A 24,000-nucleotide genomic window follows, 5' to 3' on the forward strand; every position below is an offset into this window, starting at 1 on the left:
ACTCTTGCTTTACCCAAAATTTTTGTCCTGTTTGCGGTGTTCTATTTCTGTTTACATCAGTGTGAGTGTGCTGGGATGGCGCCTATACAGCCAACGTGCGCATCACTTCTGACGTGGATGGCACCATGTAGAACCAAAGAACGCCACCTACTGGTGCACAAGGGTACTACTCACAAAAAAAAGTCTGGTTCCGGTCCGACACCTGGGGCGTATTCTAAGGTAAGAAATCTACAGCTAGAAGTCTCTATCAGATCATCCTCACAAAGGCCATTTGACTACTTAAGAAATGTAAATTCACTTAAATGTGCCGTTCTGGAGCAAAATATTAGTCCCTTAATATTAAAAGGCTAGGTTAACACTTTGGGGCTCACAGGTGATCAAGAATCAAATCCTTAGGTATTGTAGCATTTGTAATAATCACTTCTTAGGTGTATACTGTGAATATTTGTGTAGGAAAGTGCCATTGTTGGCATGGTTGCCTGCCCCCCTTTTTGCTTGATATTGATGCTAACTTTGATTGAGTGCGCGCTGGAACACTGCTAACCTGGCCCCAGCACCAGTGTTCTTTCCCCAAATCTGTACCTTTGTTTCCACAAATTGCACACCCATGACCCTCAGTGAAGTCCCTTGTAAAAGGCACCCATGGTACCAAGGGCCCTGTAACCAGGGAAGGTCCCTAAGGGCTGCAGCATGTATTATGCCACCCTGGGGGACCCCTCACACAGCACATGCACACTGCCTTTGCAGCTTGTGTGTGCTGGTGGGGAGAAAAAGGCATGCCATGCCCACAAACCACTGCCAGTAGCATAGGTAAGTCACCCCTCTAGCAGGCCTTACAGCCCTAAGGCAAGGTACACTATACCACAGGTGAGGGCACAGGGGCATGAGCAATATGCCCCTACAGTGTCTAAGTCCATTCTTAGACAATGTAAGTGCAGTGTAGCCATATTGAGTGTATGGTCTAGGAGTTGCTCATTATGAACTCTACAGCTCCGTAATGGCTTCACTGAATACTGGAAAGTTTGGTATCAAACGTCTCAGCACAATAAACCCACACTGATGCCAGTGTGGGATTTATGGAAAAATGCACCCTGAGGGTCGTCTCAGAGATGCCCCCTGACAATTGGCGAAACTACCACTTTCAGACAAGTTTCTGGCCACATGGAGTGAGAGCCTTTATGCTCTCTGTGGCCAGAAACAAAGCCTGTCCTGGATGGAGGTGCTTCACACCTCCCCCTGCAGGAACTGTATCACCTGGTGGTGAGCCTTAAAGGCTCAAGCCTCGTGTTACAGTGACCCAGGCCACTCCAGCTAGTGTAGTTGCCTGCCCCCCTGACAAAAGCCCCACTTTTGGTAGCACTTCTGGCTGGAAAATTAGGGAAAATGGGGAGGAGTGACCACCCCAGCTAGGACCACCCCTGTGTGTCCAGAACTGAAGTGACCCCTCCATACAGAATCCTCCATCTTAGTTTGGAGAACAGGGAGGGTTACATTTGTGTCCCCCTCCCAAAAGGGAGTGGACACAAGAAGGATGTAGCCACCCTCAGGGACAGTATCTATGGCTACTGCCCTCTGACCCCTGTAATGCCCCTAAGTACAGTATTTAAGGGCCCCCCTGAACCCAGATCATCAGATTCATGGTGACCTCATAAGGTGGAAGAAGGACTGCTAAGCTGAAGCCCCAGCAGAGAAGAAGGAAAGCACAAAACTGACTTGGTCCCAGCCCTACGGCCTGTCTCCTGCTTTAGAGAACCTGCAACAAGAAAGCAACGCATATGCAGGACAAGCGACCTCTGTCAAGCTCCAGAGAACTGCGCTGCATTACAAAGGATCAAGAACTCCCATGGACAGCGGCCCTGTCCAAGAAGAAACTACAACTAAGGATTCCAGAGCCTCTCCGGATACGCGAGTCCTGACAACTCTGCACCCGACGCCCAAGGTCTGTGTCCAGGTGGCCAAACTGGCTAGAGAGGATCCCCAGACTATTCAGACTTCTAAAGGTACACTGCACCTACAGCCCGAGGTCTTGGAGAACGCGGTCACCGGTGCAGCAGCATTCAGCAGACGGCCCTTCTACTTGTCCAGCCTCTGGTTTCCCCGAACCGACCCCCTAGACCCAGGCTGCAGCATCTAAGTGATCCCCAGGGTCCCCTCACACGAAAGCATTGGGAGCCTGACGCTCTGTTTGCACCCTGCACCCAGCCGCCAATGAGTGTGTGTGTCTGGTGCCTCTAAACCCCCCCAGGTCTGCCCTCCGAAAACGCAGATACTTACCTGCCAGCAGATCTGACACTGAGTGCCCCTAATCTCAACAGGAGACCATGTTAAATTTGCCTCAACTCTGACCTCTGCACCCGACCGGCCCTGTGTTGCTGGGGGGTGGGTGTTTGGTGTTAAATTGAACCCCAACCTGTGGACTTCCTAACCCCTGGAGACTGGAACTGTAAGTCAAGTATTTACCAATAAATGGTACAAACGTTTCTTCCCTCCAGGAACTGTTTCTGAAAATTGCACTGTCAACTTTTTAAACAGATTACTGCCATTAATTCTTAAACTGCATAACGTACTGATTCCAAACAAAGCAATCTTGATTCATATGTGAAATATTTATTCATGTACTTATCTGCAACTTGAATCTTGTGGTTCTAGAAATAAATTAACAAAAGATATTTTTCTACATAAAAACCATTGCTCTAGAGTTAAGTCATTGAGTGTGTGTGTCTTCTATTGTCTGTGTGTGTGTACACCAAATGCTTTTCACTACTGTCTGATAAGCCTAACTGCTCGACCACACTACCACAAAAGAAAGCATTAGTATTATCTGCTTTAGCCTCTGTTAAGCCTCTGCAGAACCTCAGGAACTATATCTCATTTTGATGTAGTATATACAAGCCAACTAACTACAATGTGACCTGCTCAGCTTTATGAGATGCCTTCCTGAAGAATTTACTGATCGGGTAGCCTTCTGCTCTGGTAGAAATATATCAACCTTGCTTTCCAGTGCCACAGTCTGTTTGATGAGCCTCCCTTACTTTCCTAGCAAAGCGGTATCATGGTTTTACTAACAATGTCTCCTAGAAGCAAATTAGACATGAATATGTGAAGCTCAAGATGATCCTAAAACAACTTAGGAGAGATGGTATACAGTGAAAATGTCTTCCCAGGCCTCATTCACATTAGTGATGCCAATCAATCAATCAGGGATTTGTAAAGCGCACTACTCACCCGTGAGGGTCTCAAGGTGCTGAGGAGGGAAGGGGGTGAGGTGCTGCTACTGCTCGAACAGCCAGGTCTAGAGAAGTTTCCTGAAGGGTAGGTTGTCTGCGGTCTGGAGCAGGTGGGTGGGAAGAGTGTTCTACGTTTTGGCAGCGAGGTGCGAGAATGATCTACTGCCGGTTGTAGCTCTGCGGATGCGTGGGACGGTTCCGAGGGTGGCAGAGAGGAGATGCCGGGTCGGGGTGTAGAAGGAGAGTCGTCTGTTGAGGTATTCTGGTCTGGTGTTGTGCAGTACTTTTTGAGTGTGGGTGAGGAGTTTGAAGTTGATTCTATTGTTGACTGGGTGCCAGTGCAGGTTTTTCAGGTGGTCTGTGATGTGGCAGTGGATGTCCAGGATGAGGCGTGCGGATGTGCTTCAGGAGTTTGGCCGTGGTTCCTGCGTAGAGGGCATTGCCGTAGTCCAGCTTGCTGCTTACAAGGGATTGGGTGACTGTTCTTCTGGTTTCGGTGGGTATCCATTTGTAGATCTTTCGGAGCATGCAGAGGATGTTGAATCAGGAGGAGGAGATGGCGTTGACTTGCTGAGTCATGGATAGTGAGGGGTCCAAGATGAATCCTAGGTTGCGTGCGTGGTCAGTGAGAGACAGAGCGGTTCAGAGAGTGGCAGGCCACCAGGAGTCATCCAATGCGGAGAGGGTGGAGCTGAAAATGAGGACTTCCGTCTTGTCGGAATTAAGTTAGAGGCAGCTGCTCCTCATCTATTCGGCGATGGCCTTCATTCCTTCGTGGAGGTAGGTCTTGGCGGAGTCCTTGGTGAGGGAGAGGATCAGCTGGGTGTCGTCAGAGTTTGAGATGATGTTGAGGTTGTGGGATCAGGCGATGTTAGCGAGAGGGGCCATGTAGACATTGAAAAGGGTTGGGCTGAGGAACGAACCCTGGGGTACGCCGCAGATGATATTTGTGGCCTCCGAGCGGGATGGGGGAAGGCGGACTCTCTGGGTTCTGCCGGTGAGAAAGGAGGTGACCCAGTCCAGGGCTCTGTTGCGGATTCCAGCATTGCTGAGGCGTGAGCGTAGGGTGTGGTGGCGGACGGTGTCAAATGCGGCAGAGGGGTCAAGAAGGATGAGGGCCGCAGTTTTGCCACTGTCCAGTATGGTTCTGATGTCGGTGGTGGCGGTTTCGGTGCTGTGGTTGCTGCAGAATCCAGATTGGGAAGGGTCCAGGGTGGGGTTCTCCTATAGGAAGCAGGTTAGTTGTCAGTTGACGGCCTTCTCAATAACTTTTGCCAGGAAGGGGAGCAGGGACATAGGCTGGAAGTTCCTGAGGTCCTTTGGGTTTTCTGAGGAGGGCGTTGATCTCTGAGTGTTTCCAGTTCTCCAGGAATGTGGTGGACTCAAAGGAGCTGTTGATGATTTTCCGTAGTTGGAGTGCAATGACAGAGCTTGCTTTGTTGAGGATCTGGTGAGGGCAGGGGTCAGATGAAGAGCTGGTCTTCATGATTTCAATGGTGTCGTTGTCGTTGACGGGGGTCCAAGAGAGTAGGAGGTTGGTCGTAGGTGAATCTGTGGTGTTGGTGGTTGTCTGGGCAGGTCTGGGTGTTGAAGCTGTCACAGATGTCTGCAATCTTGCGGTGGAAGTAGGAGGCTAGGGATTTGCAGAGGTCTTGGGTTCGCAGGATGGCATTGGAGCTGGGGTTGGAGAGTTCCTTTACGACATTGAAGAGCTCCTTGTGGCTGTGTGTGTTGTTGTTGATTTTGTCTTTGAAGGCAATTCTTTTGGTGGCTCGGATGAGTTGGTGGCGTCTGCGGATGGCATTTTTGAAGGCTGTGTGGTTGTCTAGAGTCTGATCCTGGTGCAACTTTCTTTCGAGTCTTCGGCAGCTTTGCTTAGATTCATGGAGGTCGGCAGTAAACCAGAAGGAATGGTTTCTTACCTGTAACTCCAGTTCTCTCGTAGGGGTATTTCCATGATTTCTACCCCCCGGTTCGCGCTTCCCTTTCACTTTCGGGAGCGCATCCAGGGTTAGGTGGAGCCGCCCGTCGCCAGGCTCTTGACAGTAAGTGTACCGCCGTATTGACTTTTTGTGACACTCTCACGTCACTGGTTTACGCTCGCATGTCGACCGAATCGGTGACAGTTTAACTACTTAAAACGCTGTATAGTTGCCCTGAAGGCCTGACCTCCGTCCAGGTTTGACTATTAAGTGATTTCGGCTTCTCTTTATTTTTAACTCTATTAGACTGATTTCAGTCACAAGGCACTCCTTGTCCTTGACCTTTATGCTGCGTGGATCGTTTCCAATCAGAGATACCTTGAGTGGGCACATAGCAAGTGTTTTTATGTCATAGAAATCCCACATACCCTGCATGGACTGCTAATGATGTTTTCTTCTCACTACTATTTAATGATGATCAAGTATGTATTTGTTAGAGGGAAGGGACTCCCTTTTATTATGTTTTCAGTACTATCAAACATCTAATAAGCATCTGTGGACTGTCTCCACTATCCATAAGGGTGGAGTTTGTTATTTTGTTGTAAGGGTGGAATTCCTGACATTTTTTGTTAATCTACACAATTTTTGTTAATCCACACGTGCCCCTTGATTTACTTATTTGTGTGTTTATTTATTTTTTCCATATGACTAGTAGTGTGTTAAACGAACCTGGCCATTGGCCTGCGTGATCCCATGAAGCCCTGACTCAATGTGGGAGGGTAAGCATATCTCTGTTTATTTGGCATGAGTGTGTCACCACCAGCACTATCACCGTGTGCCACACAGTTTATCGTACATTCTGCTTCAACAGAATCGAGAACATTTTTGAGACACAATTTACGCTTTTATCTTTTCTAGGGTGACGAATAGGAACTAAATAAGGGTCATAATGGACTCATGTAAGTGACTGACGATAACTTTTTGTTTGACTGTCAGTTCTGATATGTGATAGCCAATTTAGCTTGTAGTTGGAGAAGTTTTTACACTAGGTCCTGAAGAAGCGTCATTGGATCCATGTGGACCACAAAGACGCGAAACATGTCGACCCGATTTTGAGGAGGGTCTTACAGTTTTTTGACCCTCCGTTATTAGACATACAGTTAGAGAGTGGCAGAGCATTATCTCTATCTCACTCTCCTGATCAATATTTTAATCTTGGCCTTCACCCCACATAGACAGAATAAAGTTAAGTACTCATTAAGGGTCCTGAGCCAATTTTATTTTCTTTCTTTGAACTCTCCCCATTTTCTTTCCCCCTACTTATCTGCGGGATAGAGTGGCATCATCGAGAAAAGATCTCCGGCAAAGAGCCCCCCAGATGGGTGGTGCCCGTCAGACATTGCAGCGCCGGTCTGACGAGGAGCTTGTCCGATGATGAAGCATGACACCCATTTGGGTGTGTGAGGACTCTTGCTCCTATTAAATAGGACTCCAGATTACTCGTCCTGTCTCCCTTTGTTACCTAGGAACAGTGTATTGCATTATTAGTAACTTTCATTGGAGGGTATACACTGGACCTTTAATCCTCCATATCCCCTGTATTTTTGATGTATTTCCATGATAGTCATAAGCATTGAATAGTTCCGCGCGCCTGCGGGGACCCCGGAGCACTGATGTGAAGTATATTCTTAAGTGCAAACACCAGCCGTTTAAAGAAAAGGTCTGTCAAAAAACACTTAAGAATAACATTGTGCAGCCTATGTGAATAGCTACACAGGCCAAATTGTTGAAAAGAAAATCAATAGTAGTGTAAATTCATGTTCAAACACCTATTTATTCTAGAAATGTAATAACAAATACATTCTCATACTTTATTTACACCTCTGATGAGAATAAAACAATGCAGGGCAGTGTAGCCCATAGGCTGCCATTATACAGAATGTAAATAGAGCTGTGCCTTTAAGAAAAGCAAAGTCTTCCTGTTTCCCATCATGCACAGCAAAAGGCAGTTGCCTCAGTTCTTTTTTGGAGGCTATTACCTGACATGAAGAAAAAACAAAACATTTGTTGGAGTACCCACCTCCATAATATTCATGTTCTATGTCAACTCCACCGGGGAGGAGGGAGGGTTGCTTATGACTATCATGGAAATACCCCTACGAGAGAACTGGAGTTACAGGTAAGAAACCATTCCTTCTCTCGTAGGGGATTTCCATGTATAGTCATAAGCATTGAATAGAGTAGCAAGCCCATCCCCATAACCGCGGTGGAGTCGACATAAGAATACTGAGAAAAACATGAATCATGCAAACAAATTCTTGAGTAAAGCCTGTCCAACCTGAGCATCTGCCCTAGCGTCTGTATCAAGGCAGTAATGCTTAGTAAAGGTATGGACCGACCTCCAAGTGGCAGCCTTGCATATTTCTGCCAAAGGGACATTTCTCATCAAGGCTACAGTAGCTGCTTTCCCTCTGGTCGAGTGGGCTTTTGGTCTACCACCAAGGGATTTGTTTGCTAACTGATAACATAACATTATACATGAAACAATCCACCTGGATAAAGATTGTTTAGATGTGCCCAAACCTGTTCTGATTGGGCCATAGTTAATAAAAAGCTGTTGTGATTTTCGTAAGCTTTTTGTCCTGTCCAAGTAAAATTTCAATACTCTCTTTACATCCAGAGAGTGCAGAGTTCTCTCAGCAGGAGTAGCTGGATTCTGAAAGAAAGTCGGTAATGAAATTGTTTGGTTCACATGGAAGTCGGAGACTACCTTAGGTAGAAATTTTGGATGAGTTCTCATTACCACTTTTGCAGAATGAAAAACCGTGTAGGGTTCCTGAGCGCAAAGGGCCTGGATTTCGCTGACCCTACGCGCTGAAGTGATTGCCACCAGAAAAGCAGCTTTCCATGTGAAATGCTGCAGCGATGCCTTGTGTATCGGCTCGAATGGCGGCAGCATCAGACGTGATAAGACAACGTTCAGTTCCCATGGAGGAGAAGGCTTTCTAATGGGAGGAAAAACCTTTTTTAAACCTTCTAGGAAATCCTTAATAATCGGAATCCGAAAAAAGGAAGTTTGTGAAGGACTCTTTCTGTATGCTGTTATCGCCGCCAAGTGAACTTTTATTGACGACAGTTGTAAGCCCGATTTTGCCAAACTTAACAAGTATGGTAAGATAGATTGTTCTCCACAAGAAACCGGGTCAATGTTGTTGTGTAAACACCAAATGCAGAATCTCTTCCACTTGCTTGCATAGGCTGATCGTGTGGAAGGGCGTTTTGCTTCCCTCAGAATTTCCATACAGTCCTGAGGTAAGTTCAAATGTCCATATTGCACTAGCTCAGGAGCCATGCTGCCAAACTCAACGATGAGGGGTTGGGATGAGATATCTGCCCTCTGAACTTCGTGAGAAGGTCCGGGCGATATGGTAGCCTGATGTGTGGTTTGAGTGACCGGTGAAGAAGGTCTGGGAACCACCACTGGCGTGGCCACTCCGGAGCAATTAGGATCATTTTGGTCTGAGCATTGGACAGCTTCTGGAGAACTGCCGGAATCAGGGGAAGCGGTGGAAAGGCGTAAAGAAATGCCCCTGACCAGCTTATCCATAGGGCATTCCCCAGTGTCCCTGGATGGTAATATCTGGAGGCGAAGTTTTGGCATTTTTTGTTTTCTGGGGTTGCGAATAGGTCTGTAGAAGGGGTACCCCAGAGTGCGAAAATGGAATGAACGACGTCGTCGTGTAGTACCCATTCGTGGTTCTCGCTTATTACCCGACTGAGGGCATCCGCTTGAACATTCTGGATGCCGGGCAGGTGAGTTGCCACTAGCGACAGGTTCCTGGCTAGAAGCCAATGCCAGATTGTCTGGGCCTCTCTGGATAAAATTCTGGACCTGGTGCCTCCTTGTTTGTTCACGTAGTACATAGTGGCCACGTTGTCTGTCTGAAGAAGGAGAGTTTCCGTTCTCAGAGAGGGAAGGAAGGCTTTGAGCGCAAGGTGGACTGCGCGAAGTTCCAGCAGGTTGATGTGATAGAGACTCTCTTTCTGTGACCACTCGCCTTGGACTCGAAGATGTTCCATGTGCGCCCCCCATCCGAGCAGTGACGCATCTGTTACGATGGTTTGAGATGGAGGTCGTTGTTGGAACGGAATCCCCACCAAGAGATTGCTGGGCAAACACCACCACTTGAGGGATTGTAGGGTGTGAGGAGACAGCAGGACTTTGTTCTCCCAATCGTCCCTCAGTTGACACCACTGATCCTCTAGATTTTCCTGCAATGGTCTCATATGGAGACGAGCATTGGGAACCAGATGGATACAAGACGCCATCGAGCCCAGTAGAGAAGCTATTATTCTTGCAGTGGCTTGAGGTCTTTCCTGCAGTTGTTTGCACTTTTGGAGAATCGATAACCGTCGTTCCTCCGAAGGAAACTCCTTTCCTAGCTTGGTATCTACAATGGCCCCTAAGTAATGCAACCTCTGAACAGGTGTTGCTGTTGATTTCAGAAGATTGACTTGAAGACCAAGTTTTTGAAGCAGTTGTAGAGTCCATTCGAAATGCTGCTGTGCCTCGAGATAGCTGGAGGCCTTTATGAGCCAATCGTCTAGATAGGGATAGACGAATATTCGCTGTTTCCTCAAGTGGGCGGCTACTACCGCCATGCATTTGGAAAAAGTCCTTGGCGCTGATTTTAGGCCGAACGGTAGAACTGCAAATTGGTAATGGCGTTTTCCGACAGTGAACCTTAGGAATTTTCGATGTTTCTTGGCTACTGGGATATGGAAGTAAGCGTCGCAAAGATCTATCGCACATAGCCAGTCGCCCTGACGTAAATGTGGGTAAATTTGGTGTAAGGCTAACATCCTGAATTTTTCTTTGCGAATCCATTTGTTTGCTGTCCTCAGATCTAAGATGGGACGAAACTCTTGTTTGTCTTTTTTCTGTACAAGGAAATATCTCGAATAAATCCCCTTCCCATGTTGGCTGATGGGAACGGGTTCTATGGCTCTTTTTTGCAATAGGATATTGACTTCTAACTGCAGAGCTTCGAGATGGTGGTTGGCTGTTTTGGGTGGAACAGATGGTGGAGAACTGGTGAATCTGAGAGCGTAACCATGTCTCACAATATTCAATACCCAGGCGTCTGTTGTGATGCGTAGCCACTCGTCTAGATACTTCCCCCTACCGGAGTGGGTAACGGAGGAGGGGGAAGCAAAGATTCAGGGCCTAGACGTGGGAGTTTGTCGAGGTGTCTGGGTCTGAGGTGTTGAACGACCCCTTGTCGACTTTCTGGAGAAGCCCCTCTGATGCTGCTGCTGCTGCTGTTGCTGAGGGCGTGAAGACGACCAATGTGGAGCCTGATACCTGTGGGTGAACAGTCTTCTTTGATATGGGCGGAATCCCTTTCGCTGTTCTTTAGGTCGCTCTATGCCTACCGCTTTTAAGGTATCCAGCTCCGACTTCATTCTGGCCATCTCATCATCGGCATGAGAGCCGAATAAAGTGGAGCCTGAGAAAGGCAGGTTCTGTATCCTCTGCTGTGCTTCGGGTTTAAGCGATGTAAGCCGCAGCCATGCATGTCTCCTGAGCGCTATACCATGAGCATAGTTATGTGCGGATAGAGTTGAAGCATCTGCCGCAGCACTTATGATCTGGTTAGAAACCATTGCTCCCTCGCTCACGACCTCTAGGAAATCTTCCCTTTTGTCCCTAGGGAGATGCTCTGAGAACTGTAGTATAGAGTCCCAGAGGGATCGATCATATCTCCCTAATAAAGCAGTGGCACTGGCTGCTTTCATGGTGATAGATGCCGTCGAGCATACTTTTCTTCCTGCAGCATCGATCTTTCTGCTTTCTTTGTCTGGGGGAGCAGAGGAAGACAGTGACGTCGAATGCGATTTCTTCGCTGCCACTATAACTACCGAGTCTGGTACTGGGTCCGACCTCAAGAATAGAGGATCTTGCTCTGGTGGACGGTACTTTTTAATGAGTCTGGAAGGAGCAGACTTTGTTGTAGCCGGCGTGAGAAAAATGTCCATTGCCGGTTCAATAAGACCCGGAACCAGTGGAAGTAAAGGTCGTGAAGATGTCCTTTGATGCAAGGTCTCAAAGATTACTGATGTCGATTGGGCTGGAGCTGCTAGCGGGATATTCAGCTTGGTTGCCCCTCTCACTAAGACCTCCTGAAATGTGTTGACATCATCTATGGGAGACACTCTTGGGGATGGTGAGTCTGATAAGGTTGGAGAGTAGTCTCGTGTGGACGATGAAGAATGTCCATGATGTGATTGACGGCGGTGCCTTGAGGTAGATGTACGTCTCGAGGAATAACCAGAACGCCCTGCAGATCGCGTTGGAGTCCTCGGAACAGGTTCTGGAGGAGGCGCCGGAAGAGGAGCCGTAGGTGTTACCGGCGTCTGTGGTAAAGGCGACTGCCTTTGTGAGAGCTGTGGTGATGCTGGAAGTAGGATAAGCGAGGCCGAGGATTCTGAGGTTGTATAAACCCTTCTAGGCCTCTTAGATGGTCTTCTCGACGTCGAAGCACTCCTCGACGTCGAACTGCGGTGACGCCGAGTGCCTCTAGACGTCGACTCGTCTCGCCGCTGAGAACCTCTCGACGACGAACCTCGACGTCGGTGCAGTGACGGTGAACGCCTCCGACGGCGAACACTCTCTCTCGACGGCGATCTCCCTCGCCGTGTCGACGGCGAGCCCGACTCGGATCTCCTTGACGTGGACTGTGTTCGCCGTGTCGACGGCGACCCAGATCCTCTCGACGTCGGGTGTCTTCGCCGCCTCGACGGCGAAATAGCTGTCGACGGCGAACAATGTCGTTTTCTCGCCGGCGAAGCACTCCTCGACGGCGAACATGTTGGCGCCGTTCCCTGCTTCGACGTCGACGCTCTCGACGTCGTCGGAGATCTATGTCGTTTTTCAGCAGGTCTGGAAGGAGTCATGGAGGAAACAGGTTGAGCCCTGGTAGAAGTCTGACCTTCTCCTCGCTCTGTAGTGGAATGGCCACTTTTTCTCCTGTCCTCTTTCGCCTGGAGTCGGATCTTCTCTCTGTCACGAAGGGTTCTTCTAGAGAAGGTTTTACAGATGTCACACGACTCCGGTTTGTGGCTGGATGTAAGACAAATTATACAGACCGTATGTGGATCTGTTTTAGCCTTCTTTCTTCCACAAGAAGGACATTTATCAAAAAGTGAAGGCATTTCTAACTAGAAAAACCTCAAAATTCTGTCAGAATTTAACAGAAATCAGTAGAAAATGATCACTCAAAGGTAAAAACGTTGAGTGAAAATGAAATTCAGAAGATATTTCAATGAATTTCTGTCACAAAAGCTTTTGTGAGGTAGAGCTCAATGCTTCAGGGTCCTGTCAGCAGGAGCCGGAAAAAAGAACTGAGGCAACTGCCTTTTGCTGTGCATGATGGGAAACAGGAAGACTTTGCTTTTCTTAAAGGCACAGCTCTATTTACATTCTGTATAATGGCAGCCTATGGGCTACACTGCCCTGCATTGTTTTATTCTCATCAGAGGTGTAAATAAAGTATGAGAATGTATTTGTTATTACATTTCTAGAATAAATAGGTGTTTGAACATGAATTTACACTACTATTGATTTTCTTTTCAACAATTTGGCCTGTGTAGCTATTCACATAGGCTGCACAATGTTATTCTTAAGTGTTTTTTGACAGACCTTTTCTTTAAACGGCTGGTGTTTGCACTTAAAAATATACTTCACATCAGTGCTCCGGGGTCCCCGCAGGCGCGCGGAACTATTCAATGCTTATGACTATACATGGAAATCCCCTACGAGAGAAGGCCTTTCTGTCGGTGCGTCTATTGAGGGATTCTTAAATGGGGCGGGAGTACTGGCACAGGTGTTGACACATTGCCTGAAGTTGCGGGCAGCTGCATCAGTGTCGGTGGTTTCCATGAGTGGGTTCCAGGAGAGGGTCGCGATAAGTTGGTCTTCGTGCCCTTGTTCCAACTGCGGTGGGGGATCCGTTGTGGGTGGTGGTGTGTTGTGGGTTTCTTGAAGGAGAAGTGGATGCAGCGGTTGTCTGTCCAGTGGAGTTCGGTGGTGTGGCTGAAAGAGATGGGATTGCTGGCGGAGAAAATAGGGTTGAGTGTGTGTCCTGCGGAGTGGTTTGGTGTCGTGACCAGCTGTTTGAGGCCGAGGTTGGAACGGTTGTCGAGCAGGGTTGCAATGTTGTTGTCGTTGGTGTTCTCGACGTGGAAGTTTAAGTCTCCGAGGAGTATAAAGTCAGTGGATGCAAGAGTGTGCGTGCTAAGGATGTCGGTAATGGAGTCGCTGAATTGCTGTCGTGGGCCGGGGGGCCTATAGACAAGGGTCCCTCGGAGGGTGGTGTTTGGGTCAGTGTAGATTTGGAAGGGCAGGAGTTTGGCAGTGCTGAGGGTGTCTTCGGTGTTGGTCGTGATCCTGAGGGTGTTATTGTGGATGATGGCGATGCCTCCTCCTGGTTTGCTGGAGCGGTCCCTGCGGGTGATCTTATAGCCTTCCAGGATGGCTATGGCGACGTCAGGCACTGAGGAGGGGTTCATCCAGGTCTCGATCAGGAAGGCGAAGTCTGGAGTTGAGTAGATTCCATAGCTCTACCGCATGCTTGTGGACGGAGCAGGTGTAGAGGACGATACATCTGAGATGGTTGCGTTCTGCCTTGGTGGGTGGGTCGTTGGAGTGGAGGCTGGTGAAGGTGCAGTTCCGGAAGGAGAAGGGTTCACGGGGAGGATTGAAGGCAGGCGGGAGAGCGGACGGTGTTGAGGGCGCGGAGGGTGGCAGCATCGTAAAGATGTGCATGCCGGCGATGGGGGGGGGGGCATGAGCCAGGGGTTCTGGCGCTGGATACGGTCCAGGAGCAGACGGGCTTGCCTTTGGCGCAACCGCTGTGCGGCCACGCAGCCCCTGCCATTAAGTAGGGAGGTGGGGGGGAGGAGGAGACAGTTGGGAGGGGGATGAAAAACGGCATGAAACAGGGGGGAGCGAAAAAAGGGGGCAGGGCTGCGGGGGCAGCGGCGGCGGGGGAGAGCGAAAGAGAGGGAGAGAAAGAGAGGGAGAGAGCGAAAGTGAGAGAGCACGTGCGGAGTGAGAGAGAAATGAGGAAAAGGAGCACTAAGGGACACTAGTGGAGCAGAGAGCAAAGCAAAAGGAGGAGAGAGGCAGAAGGTAGCCTACAAGGAAAGCAAAGCTCTCCCAATAGACACCAGGGATGAGGCGCAGGCAGAAGCCTGTGGGTGGAGGAGGGCCTCGACAGTGGTCAGGAGTTCAGAGGAGCCTGGGAAAGGGATCTACTTAGAGGGTGGAGCCACGGGAGGCAGAGCAAAACAGGTATAATAAGCAAAAACGTCTGGGTAGAAGTTGGGAGTACTCAATGTAATCATATACTGTGAATGTGCACAAGGGATTAATAGCCATGCAGAGAATTATCTTATGGCAGACAGCGTCATTACCATGAACAGGATTTCGACAGTCAATACATACCCTCTAGGACTGAAAAGGCAATAATACTGGAGTCATCAAGTGTCTTTCCAATATGAATGCACCCTGATTTTAATGTTATTGGCCCTGCTACGAAATAAAGGACACTTCAATAAAGTCAAGGTCTTCCTTACAAGATTGTGGGTGTCTCTGATATCGGACAGTCTCTCCATGATGCCAAGGGCTGTCTCCTCAATAGAGAGGGCTTCTCTGTGATGTTAAAGGCCTCTTTATGATCAAGGGTCTTTCTATGATACAAATGACTCTCTTCAAAATTGAGGGACCTTTTCCAAGTTAGTTTAGGAAGGGTGAGATAGGCATAGCTAGGAGTAGATTTCCTTCATAGCCTCCATGCTGGTCGAGGTACTATTCAACATGACTTTCACTGGCAGAGAATAAAGACGGAAAACAGAATTTGAAACAAATACTTACCTGTTAAAAAGAAGAGACCCTTAATAGAGGGTAAAATGAGTTGAGTGAAGCATAAAACATAATATAAAGAAGAGATTTTAATGAATAACGGAGATTTAAAAAAAGCAGATCACTGTGTTTTGGGATTGTAGGAAAACGGTTCCCTGTTGCAGTTCCCACCCCAACACTTTTTGCCTGATATTGATGCTGACTTGACTGAGAAGTGTGCTGGGACCCTGCTTACCACAGGACCCATCCCCAGTGTTCTTTCACTAAAAATTTACCATTGTTTCCACAATTGGCACACCCCCGGCACACAGCTAAGTCCCTTGTAAAAGGTACCAGTGGTACCAAGGGCCCTGTGACCAGGGAAGGTCCCTAAGGGCTGCAGCATGTGTTGTGCCACTCTAAGGGACCCCTCACCTAACACATGCACACTGCCATTGCAGATTATTTGTGCTGGTGGGGAGAAAAAGGCAAAGTCGACATGGCACCCCCCTCAGGATGCAATGCACACAAATTATTGCCTGTGGCATAGGTAAGTCACCCCTCTAGCAGGCCTTACAGCCCTAAGGCAGGGTGCACTATACCACAGGTGAGGGCATAGCTGCATGAGCAATATGCCCCTAAAGTGTCTAAGTCCATTCTTAGACATTGTAAGTACAGTGTGGCCATATTAAGTATAAGGTCTGGGAGTTTGTCAAAACGAACGCCACAGCTCCATAATGGCTACACTGAATACTGGGAAGTTTGATATCAAACTTCTCAGAATAATAAACCCACACTAATGCCAGTGTTGGATTTATTACAAAATGCACACAGAGGGCATCTTAAAAGATGCCACCTGTATTTTAACCAATCCTTCAGTACAGGACTGACTGGTCTGTGCCAGCCTGCCACTGAGATGAGTTTCTGCCCCCCTGGGGTGAGAGCCTTTGTGGTCTCTGAGGACAGAAACAAAGCCTGCACTGGGTGGAGGTGCTTCTCACCTCCCCCTGCAGGAACAGTAACACCTGGCGGCAAGCCTCAAAGGCTCATGCCTTTTGTTACAGCACCCCAGGGCATCCCAGCTAGTGGAGATGTCCGCCCCTCCGGCCACTGACCCCACTTTTGGCGGCAAGGCCGGAGAGGATAATGATAAAAACAAGGAGGAGTCACCCACCAGTCAGGACAGCCCCTAAGGTGTCCTGAGCTGAGGTGACCCCTACCTTTAGAAATCCTCCATCTTGAGTTTGGAGGATTCCTCCAATGGGAATAGGGATGTGCCCCCCTCCCCTCAGGGAGGAGGCACAAAGAGGGTGTAGCCCCCCTCCAGGACAGTAGCCATTTGCTACTGCCCCCCTGACCTAAAAACACCCCTAAATTCAGTATTTAGGGGTGACCCAGAACCCAGGAAATTGGATTCCAGCAACCTACAACAAGAAGGACTGCTGACCTGAAAGCCCTGCAGAGACTACAACTGACTTGGCCCCAGCCCTACCGGCCTGCCTCCAGACTCAAAGAACCTGCACAGCGACGCATCCGACAGGGACCAGCGACCTCTGAAGCCTCAGAGGACTGCCCTGAACCGAAGGCTCAAGAAACTCCTGAGAACAGTGCCACTGTTCACCAACAGCAACATTTTTGCAACTTTGAAGCAACTTTTAAAGAACTCACTCTTCCTGCTGTAAGCGTGAGACTTCACACTCTGCACCCGACGCCCCTTGCTCGAGCTCCAGAGAACCAAAACTGCAGAGAGGACTCCCAGGCGACTGAGACCTCATGAGTAACCTGAGAGGACCCCCCTGCACCCCTACAGCGATGCCTGCAGAGAAGATCCAGAAGCTACCCCTGACCGCGACTGCCTGGAACAAAGAACCTGACGCCTGGACCAAGCACTGCACCTGTAGCCCCCAGGCCCGAAAGGAACCGACCTCCATTGCAGGAGTGACCCTCAGGCCGCCCTCTGCTTAGCCCAGTCGGTGGCTGGCCCGAGAAGCCCCCCTGTGCCCTGCCTGCACCGCTAGAGTCACTCCTGGGTGCCTCCATTGACTTCTACAGAAAACCTGACGTCTACTAAGCACACTGCACCCGGCCGCCCCTGTGCTGCTGAGGGTGTGTTTTGTGTGCCTGTTTGAGTCCCTCCCCAGTGCTCTAAAAAAAAACCCTAGTCTGCCCTAAGACACAGGTACTTACCTGTTGGCAGACTAGAACCAGAGCACCCCTGTTCTTCATAGGTTCCCATGTGTTTTGGGCCCTCCTATGACCTCTGCACCTGACCGGCCCTGAGCTGCTGGTGTAGTAACTTTGGGGTTGCTTTGAACCCCCAACGGTGGGCTGCCTATGCCCCAGGACTGAGACTTGTAAGTGTTTTACTTACCTCCTAATCTAACCTTTACTTACCTCCCCCAGGAACTGTTGATTTTTTGCACTGTGTCCACATTCAAAATAGCTTATTGCCATTTTTACAAAGACTGTACATGATATTGTTTTCATTCAAAGTTCCTAAGGTATCTAAGTGAAGTACCTTACATTTAAAGTATTAACTGTAAATCTTGAATCTGTGGTTCTTAAAATAAATAAATTAAGAAAATATATTTTTCAATAGAAAGACCTATTGGCCTGGAGTAAGTCTTTGAGTGTGTTCCTCATTTATTGCCTGTGTGTGTACAACAAATGCTTAACACTACCCTCTGATAAGCCTACTGCTCGACCACACTACCTAAAAATAGAGCATTAGAATTATCTACTTTTGCCACTATCTTACCTCTAAGGGGAACCCGTGGACACTGTGCACACTATTTCTTACTTTGAAATAGTATATACAGAGCCAACTTCCTACAGTACTGCTCAGCAGAAAAAATCCAGATTCAAAGCTGACGCCAGGGAATTCTAAGGTAAGGAATCTGCAGCTAGAGGTCTCTATCAGATTAACTATATATTGGACAAAAATTCTTGAAGATATAGACGCTCACGTAGAGACCCAGTTGCTCCGCTTTCCGGCATTTATTACCTTCAGTCTCCCTGATGTGTTCACTTTTTCCCTGAAATCTCGCAAAGGCCGACAGATAGGGATGGCTTTAGGGGCAGCACTCCAGAACATTTTAGCACACTGGAGGTCCAATGTGACACCCACACACCAGGGATGGCTGAACCGCTTATGGCACCCTGTTGGGGATGGAGAAAATGCCTCTCACGCTCACTGCGCAGGGTGACTCGTACTGGCAGCTGTGGCATCCCCTTTATTAAGCTCCTCTTTGAATAATTCTGGGAGCTCACCTGCCCCAGATATCTCAAGCTGCTCAGACTCACAGACTCCGAGGCACACACATGTCCCATACACCCCCCCCCCCCAGGAACTCAAGGGAGTGATTTGACTGAGTTTTCGTTATAAATTTCCAAAGGACCTTTACAGAGTTACGTGTGGCAATGGGGCGGCACTGGGCCCTTGATGAGTGTGTGACTACAGTAAGGCGCTCCCCACTGTACTCCAGTTTTGGAAATTCATAATGAAATATTGGTCATTCTGAGTGTGTATACTGGAAGAAAGGGTGTATTGATCCTGTACGCATTAATGGTCATTAAGTAAGTGACAGGTAGGACATAGAACGTTGAGGGGATATATGGTCCTGATGAAGGCCGAACGACCCTTATGGATGAAGATAACAGCCGAAACATGTTGACCTTGTACAGTATTTCTGGGGTGAAGGGGTGATTGTTTCCCCACATCACCACCATTTCCTTAAACCTTTTTAATCCTATCCTGTGAAACCTGGAATAAAGATTGAATATGGATTTCACTTGAGATAGTTTTAACCATTGAGTGAGGTGTTCTTTAGGTTTGTGGTCCTTGTTTGTTAGTTGTGTGTTTCTGTTTCCCCTCCCAATTGCTCTATTTCTTACATTGGCTAGCGTGGGAATGTGTCAGCATAGCCCTATGATGAAGCATGCCACTACTAGTGGGTGAGGGCATTTTTTTTCTAAAATATTATGCTGTACCTTTAGCTGGTGAGATCATTGTCGGGATCGCTACGTTTATTTCTTGTCCTTTTTGTGTGATTCGGGCGGTCGAGGCACCCAGAGTCCTTGAATAGAAAAGAGATCTGGACTGGTGCCAAAGGGTCAAGAAGGAGGGATTTCAGAGTTGGGGCTGTCCCAGGAAGTATGAGAAAGTATGGTCGCGATGGTTATCCTTTAGAGAATCTGAAGAGTAAGAAGAGGGTCGGAAGGGATCCAAGGGGGGTGGGAGAAGGGGGGGGAGGGGCAGCAAACGGTTGGGAAGTCGTGTGAACTGTCTTATGCAATTCTGTAGTTCAAATGGTGCTATGTGCTTGGAAATAGGTGTTATGGCTGTACTAAATAAATCCTGCAGAGTCCGATGAATACATTGTAAGTTGAGCTTCGTTCAATAAAAAGTTTACTTTTTTTTTTTTTTAAAGAGCTGACTGCTGTACCAGTTGGGGTGACTGTCTCTGCCTATATGTCAGCATCTGGAATAGCCTCTGAACTATTTGAATTGGTGTGGAAACTGGTTAGCAGGGGTCAACAAACCCAAGGAGTGTTTGATGGTTCTCCTTTTTTAAAGCACCGGAACAAAAGGTTTGCCTTCTTACTGAAAAGGTGTGCCCCACCAAAAGGCATATCCATAAGCAAGGCCTCTATATTGCTGGAAAATACAGAGGAGCACGTACAAAAGTGTTGTCAAAGTACAACAATTGCACCAACTACCTTCTCTGAACCAGCGCAAATAACATATTTGGCCGTATCCTGTCCATCATAAATTTTTTGAGCCAAAGGTGCCCTAAAGTTTTCCGGGATTGCCAGCAAGATCTTGTTGTTGATGTCCAACAGGGCATGTATTTGTGCATAATGACCCAGTAAGCAGACTGCATTAATCAACCACAATGCCAGACTAGCAGAGGAACATGTGCTAGCCAAAATCCTCAATCCTTTTGGATTAGATGTCCAGAGCTGGGGGAATGAATTAGGATTCACTGGTTGAGGCCTGAACCACCAGGATGTTTGGTAAAAAAAAAAATGAAAAAATTATGATCACCACAAGCCAGTCTGTGATGCTTGGCCAACTGGCTATTTACCGGTAGGCAGGAACAGGTCTTGAACCACATGCCCAAATAACATATCAGCGAGGACCATGTTAAAAGGTAGAAAAGACTAAAAAAAAAAAGCTGGTGCAGGCTGCAAAACTTCTGTCAGGATGTTGTTTTCGTTTCACGTGAAGGCACCTGTGAATCAAGAAACTCAGCCTTCATTCGAACTATCACTGCAAGGGAGGCACTTTCTTCCGTTGGAGGCCCAAGTGTTGAGTCAAACCCTGCCTCAGGAGAGGTGCCAAGTGCACTGTCATCTCACAATTCCATATGAAAGGCATCATCTGTATAGTGAGGGGGAGATAAAGTAATCTCCATCACCACAGACACATCTTGGTGTGTTCCCTGCTCTAAATCAGAGCCAAAATGATAATGGAGTTTCTGCTGGTGTGTATGCACCTGGTCAGAGTCAGGTGCTTGGCGATCGGATGCGCTTTTTAATCTTGTAGCTCAATACAAGATGGAGCTGAAGGCATTGGTACCAGCACTGATGTGGAAGGGAATGGAGCAGGTCTTGGAGCAGAAGTGAAAGTCTGAACCAGTGTTGGTATAGGGCCCAAAGACGGTCCCCAGGGGTCAGGCAACACAGAGGATGGACCCACCTGGGGACCATTAGGTTTCTTGAGGCCTGAAAGCATGCTAGAGGGAACACAAAGTGAAAGAAAAATCAGAAGCATCGCCCCCCTGAAAGTTTTAATCTTCTGCAATGTCATCAATGTCCAGGGAAACTCGGAGAAGGCACACAGGATCAGCTGAGGGATTGACTTCACAACTTGAAACCTCAAGCTCATATCATGAGGCCCTAACACCTTCTCTTTAGGCTCAGAGTGGCCAGATGAGGTCGAGTCCCACTTTGCTTTTTTTATGTTTGTGCTTTGATTTTGACTTAGTAGGATTTCGAGCACAATGCTGACCACTCTTGGGAGCAGTCTCATGTAGGGGACGGCGCCCACAGCAGCAACTTGGTGCAGGAGTTACAGGAAGGCCTTGTGGTTGGCAACATATAGCTTTGCCTTCTGGTCCTTGGCCACTTTTGGGTGCTTAGGGGTACATTAATCGCACAACTCTGCATTGTGGTCCAAGTCCAAACATCAGAGAGACACCTCGTAAGCGCCTACAACAGCCATCTGTTTTCTGCAGCTGCAGTATGGTTTGAAACTTTTAGTGTTGGGTGGGAATACTGTTCGTTAGTAAACTGACATTCCTTTTTAGAAGTCACTTGAAGAGTGACAAAATTGGAAGCAGATCTCTGAATCCACATCAGTAGGTGCAGAACAAAGGAACTGCCATCAGTGAGCATGGTGGAGTTATATGAGGCTCCGCTACTGTGGGCAGTATGGGGCTAACACAGAGCCATGCACAGAGGAACTGTTGAGAAAGGTTTCTGGGTCCGGTCTGGCTCCTGGGAAGTAGTCTAAGGTGAGGAATCTCTGGTTAGAAGTATTGCTGAAATGCATCAGACTGGAACTAAAGGAAGGGTTGACGTTAGTGCAAATGCTAAGCTAGGCCTGTTGATCTGGTTATCCTTAGAAATTGGCTTTTATCAGGAAGTGTTTGCATGATTTATAAAAAAGGAATGATATAAAATGGGTCTGATGATAGGGGGAAGAAAACAACCATGACACATACGGAGTGCTTATTAAAATAAGATAAAACTCTCAAAGATAAGTCCTCTCACCATATTCCGAAAGTGTGCACTGAGAGTTCCTGTTGCCTGATGATACTCCATCACACAGCAGTTGTTAAGGATCTCACCACTGCTCTCACTGTAATAAGAAGAAACATAAATGGCAAACGCAGATTTGCATAAACTTGTCTAATGCAGAAACCATAATTCTCTGATATAAGTTCCATGTAGGACAAAGAGATGAAAATGCAGTGAACAGAGAAAACAAAACAAAATATGTTTTGCACACAGGGTCTCTCTCAATTTACCCTCATTAACCAAAAATGGGCTTGATACTGGTGCCTGGTGGTGCCTTGAGTATCAAACTGTAATTTTGCCTATGACTCTAAAGAACAAATTACTTACCTTGGGTAACAAATTTTCTGGTAGAAACAATATCTAGCCACAGATTCCTTACCTTTGAATTTCCCAAGCATCAGACTGGATCCGGAATATTTTTAGTGAGCAGTATCCTTGCATGCCAGTAGGTGGCTTTGTTCGGGTTCCGCGTGGCACCAGCATATCTATATAGGCGTCACTTCAGCACAGGGATGTCATTTACTTTTCACAAATTTCCACGCCAAGAGTGAGGAGCAATGAAGTGCACTGACATAGGTGTGCCCAAACTAGGGCCCTGAAAGGATTCATCCCTAGCCTAGAAATCTGTCTGCAGCTGCACCTAGATATTGTCTCTACCAGATAATATGTTATTGAAGGTAAGTAACTTGTTCTTCTGATAGAGACATCTAGCCACAGATTCCATATCTTTGAATAGCTACCCAAGCAATACTGTCCCAGGCGGAGTGCTGAGGAAACTTTTTCTAAACTAGAAAGTCCTGCAGGATCAAACAGACGAAATGCAGATCTCTGCAGACCTGACTGTCCAGGCAGTTGTCTTTGATGAACGTGTGCAGGGATGCCCACATTGCTGCCTGGCAGATGTCCAGGGCTTGGACTCCACATGCTAATGCAGTGGTCGCAGCTTTCCACTGGTGGATTGGGACTCCAAGCCCTCAGGAGGCTGCTTTTTAGCCAAAGCAAAGCAGATCATTATACAGAGAACGACCCAGAATGAAAAGGTTCACCTCTGTACTGCCCAACCTTTCTTTGCACAAACATGCTCCAACATACCCCACAAAGAGTTGGTCGTCCACCCGAAACTCTTGTGTGGTCAAGGTAGAATGACAATGCTCTTTTTGGGTCCAGACGGTGGAGTCGCTCCTCTTCTTTAGAGGAATTTGAAAGAGCATAGAAGGTAGGCAGGGTGACTGACTGGCACACATGGAATGGAGTCACCACTTTCGTGAGGAAAGAGGCCCTAGTGCGAGGCAACACTTTCTCTGGAAAAACAGGCAGGAATGGAGGCTTGGATGATAAAGCACGCAGCTCACTCACCCTCCGGGCAGATGTTATTGCCTTTAGAAGGGCTGTCTTGATGGTGACCAGCCAGAAAGGACAATTATGTAGAGGCTTGAAAGGAGCACACATTAGATAGGTGAGAACCAAATTGAGGTCCCAATGAGGCATAATGAAGGTTGAAGGGGGAAACATTTGCACACATCCTTTTAGGAATCCATTTACAATAGGGGACTTAAATGGTTGGTCAGGCAACCGCAGGAAGGCAGACAGAGCAGAAAGGTAACCCTTAAGAGTACTGAGAGCAGACCCCTGCGGAGCAAAGTTAAGAATGAAGAGAAGAATATCATAGAGGCAGAAAGAGGGTCAATAGACATTTCTGTATAGTAATTGAATTTTTTTTGCCATCAGCCTGGAGGGACGCCTGGCTCCCAGAATAACATTACAGATTTTGGGGAGGAAAGATGAAACTGTCAACTCTCACCCCTCAATCTCCACGCAAGAAGGCAGAGAGTTGGCAGGTTCAGGTGGAGAACCTTCCCTGCTGTTGCGACAGAAGATCCTCCCGAAGGGACAGCCTGATCGGAAGATCAATGTTCGTGTTCAGAAGCTCGGGTTACCAGCCTACCATGCCCAGTCCAGGGCCACATGGATGACTTGTGCCCTGTCGTCCTTGATCTTCTTAACAACTCTGGGCAGTAGTGGTATGGCTGGAAAGGTGTACTGAAGGCCTGAACTCCGCTTGAGATGAAAAGCGTATCCAAGCGATAGCCGTCTTGGAAAAAACGTGTAAAACTGCTGACATTGCACTTTCTCTTCGGAGGCA

At 47.8% G+C, this 24,000-nt stretch overlaps 1 protein-coding gene across 9 annotated transcripts in view; it reads right to left on the reverse strand.

Annotated features, from left to right (window-relative positions):
• The window catches only part of LOC138299444 (signal transducer and activator of transcription 5B), a 994,326-nt gene that overhangs the window by 221,576 nt on the left and 748,750 nt on the right, over window positions 1-24,000 (reverse strand). For all 9 annotated transcript variants that reach the window (XM_069237688.1, XM_069237689.1, XM_069237693.1 and 6 more), the window contains one exon: window positions 21,831-21,918. In XM_069237688.1, coding sequence (XP_069093789.1) covers window positions 21,831-21,918 — 88 coding nt within the window. The remainder of the gene's footprint in view (window positions 1-21,830; window positions 21,919-24,000) is intronic.

Source organism: Pleurodeles waltl, chromosome 6, assembly GCF_031143425.1.
Source record: "Pleurodeles waltl isolate 20211129_DDA chromosome 6, aPleWal1.hap1.20221129, whole genome shotgun sequence".
Classification (NCBI taxonomy): Eukaryota; Metazoa; Chordata; class Amphibia; order Caudata; family Salamandridae; genus Pleurodeles; species Pleurodeles waltl.